Genomic DNA, 3,064 nt, shown 5'->3' on the forward strand with positions numbered 1-3,064 from the left:
CCCCCTTTGCAATCACACCAGTTTCTCCTCCCAAAATCTTCAACCCAGAAGAGAGAAGATCTGGAGGTCCCTGTCCTATGTGGTTTTACCACCAGGACCTTGGGAAAACACAATAGCCACAAGCACATCATCATGGGGATGCAGACAAACCTCAGCAGATTCTCATGACCTGCCCAAGGCTTTCTGTAGCCCTTGCTTTCCAGAAATTCTTTAAAGACCTGTGTGCTGTGAAGCTGTGCAACTTCCATCTGCTGAATTATTTTCCACAGTAGATTAAAATGAAACATTCAAACTTCATTTTAATGTATGGGTTCCACATGCCTAAAGAAACCTCACAGTGCATATCTGTCCAGATTTCATGACAACTTACCAATCAATAAATATTTTAACTACTAACAGCTCTAGCTAGTTCAGATGTCATAATTTCTTTTCAAAGAAATCACATAGCTTTATGACTGTGACACTGCCTTTAACAAATTATAACCTAATATCCTGCAATCCAATGTCCTCTGCTACCAAAGTAATTTCTCCCAGCATCTTTGTAAGGAAGGTAGGAAGAATTATTTGTCATTATCTACCTTTGTGTTCTTCTGAGCTCAGCTGTTCTCAGGTATCCCCTCTGCAAAACGTATTCCTTTGACTTACAGTGTTTCTTCATAAAACAGAAATTACACTTAATCAGCTCACCAACCCTTTGCACGAGGCAGGATTTTAGTCCCATGGAACTCCTCGGTTCTGCCTTTGGAAGGACTGCCCTCTAGAGCAGGAAACACGTCTGTTCTCTTTTGTCTAGGTATTAAAGCGTGGAGATGATTATATTTTTGTTTAATACCCTAAGGCTGGAATGGAACACAAACCTTATAACTTCTACTCTTTCAGCAACTGTTGTATCTAAACTAACATCATAGAACCAAGACAGACTAAAACTGCTCCAGGGATTACCAGACATGGCACTCAGGATGGAAGCTTAGCAAGCTTTTCCAGCCCCTGCTGGAAAATTCCAGCCCACGCTGAATGTACCTTCTTTACAGCTCTTGTGTTCACGTCACTCAAGGGCTTGAGGGGTGTGGAAAACCAATGAAAATACAACTCGGAAACTTCTAACTTCAGCACTATTTACCCTGCCAGGCTCATTTTTGGCAATGCTTTTGTAAATCAAAGATTGAAAATTCAGCTATAAAATCTAAAGAGTTAGAGTTGTTACACTTCTACTCTGTCATCCTCATAAAACATTAGAAAGGACTCATTTGAAGATGATACTTTTGGGGTGTTTAAGCACCCCTTTAGAAAACCCATTTGCCATTTCAAACAAGCCTTGGCTATTTGGTTACTCCTCAGCACATGTAGGTTTTCACCTTTACAAACTGATTTGCAAAGAACCACACTCCCTTCAGCTGATTCAATACAGAGAGAGGTTTGTGCTGCAAGCAAAGGGATGCCACTGGATGCAAAGCTCAGACTGACAACCCTGTAGTGCTGCTTCACATCAACCAGGATTGTTGTTTTCCCACTAGAGCTGCTGCAAATGACTGAGCTTTTTTCAAGGCTGTTGCTGTATCACCTCATGAGTATAGAACCTTCCTTATGAGATTTAAGAGGGCGTATTAAGATAGAATTAAGCTTAGTGGAAATCTATTGGAATGATGAATTTGCTCTGTAGAATTCACTGAGCTAGCTAAAATAGACTATTGTATATTTATTGAGCTAGCTGGACAGGTTATTGTGTTGCACATTTAGTAGGAAGATAGGAGGAGGGAAGGGCCCACCTGCTGCACTTTGATACCCCCGGGACCCACCTGTCCAGTCAGTGTCACTGCCCAGAGCCAATTGGCATCCCTGGGCCCCAAGTTAGGGGGTGACTGCCAGGGGCACAGGGTGGCTTGTGGCCCATCCTTTCTGTCCCGCACCACATCTGCTGTTTTGGGTTCAGTTGTCCTTGAGAAGCAAGTCTGTTTGAGTCCGTGAGCAGGGAATCAGGAGAGGCCTCTGCTGGCTGAAAAGGCATTTTGTTGAGGCTGATGTGGGGAAGAACAGTTTCCCACATCTCACCCCGTGGCTTTTAAGGCAGCAGGTTGCAAAGTGAAGTTTTATGTGCATTAATAGATATCCTATCTGGATAGGACCTCCCTTTGGTCCTTAACCCTCTCCCTTAAAGGCACAGGACCTTCTGCACTGCCTCCCTAAAGGACACTTTCTCACTATATCTATCTATCTGTCTATCTATCTATCTATCTATCTATCTATCTATCTATCTATCTATCTATCTATCTATTATCTATCCTATCTATCTATCTATCTATCTATCTATCTATCTATCTATCTATCTATCTATCTATCTATCTATCTATCTATCAGTCATCTATCATCTATCTATCTATCTATCTATCTATCTATCTATCTATCTATCTATCTATCTATCTATCTATCTATCTATCTATCTATCTATCTATCTATCTATCTATCTATCTATCTATCTATCTATCTATCTATCTATCTATCTATCTATCTATCTATCTATCTATCTATCTATCTATCTATCTATCTATCTATCTATCTATCTATCTATCTATCTATCTATCTATCTATCTATCTATCTATCTATCTATCTATCTATCTATCTATCTATCTATCTATCTATCTATCTATCTATCTATCTATCTATCTATCTATCTATCTATCTATCTATCTATCTATCTATCTATCTATCTATCTATCTATCTATCTATCTATCTATCTATCCTATCTATCTATCTATCTATCTATCTATCTACCTACCTACCTACCTACCTACCTACCTACCTACCTACCCACCCATCCCTGTTAGCCATTCACACCAGCATTTCCCCAGACATCACCCCTCAGCGTGCTCACCCCTCACAAACCCACCGGCCTGCGGATCGAACCTCGGTGCTGGGGGCAGTTTCTGGGGGGAGGTGCCTTCCAGCCCACGTGCGGCCCTCGGGCTCAGCCAGAAGCCCCTCCCCGTGGGCAGGGGGAGCCCAACAGCCCGTGCCGGGCGGGCCCCAGCCCGGGCCGCAGACCCCCCCTCTCACGGCGCTGAGGG

At 42.3% G+C, this 3,064-nt stretch overlaps 1 protein-coding gene across 1 annotated transcript in view; it reads left to right on the forward strand.

Annotated features, from left to right (window-relative positions):
* Positions 1–502: 502 nt before the first annotated feature.
* The window catches only part of SDAD1 (SDA1 domain containing 1), a 17,613-nt gene continuing 15,051 nt past the window's right edge, over positions 503–3,064 (forward strand). Inside the window, exon 1 of the mRNA XM_010008532.1 lies at positions 503–550. Coding sequence (XP_010006834.1) covers positions 503–550 — 48 coding nt within the window. The remainder of the gene's footprint in view (positions 551–3,064) is intronic.

Source organism: Chaetura pelagica, unplaced genomic scaffold, assembly GCF_000747805.2.
Source record: "Chaetura pelagica isolate M959 unplaced genomic scaffold, ChaPel_1.0 scaffold272, whole genome shotgun sequence".
NCBI lineage: Eukaryota > Metazoa > Chordata > Aves > Apodiformes > Apodidae > Chaetura > Chaetura pelagica.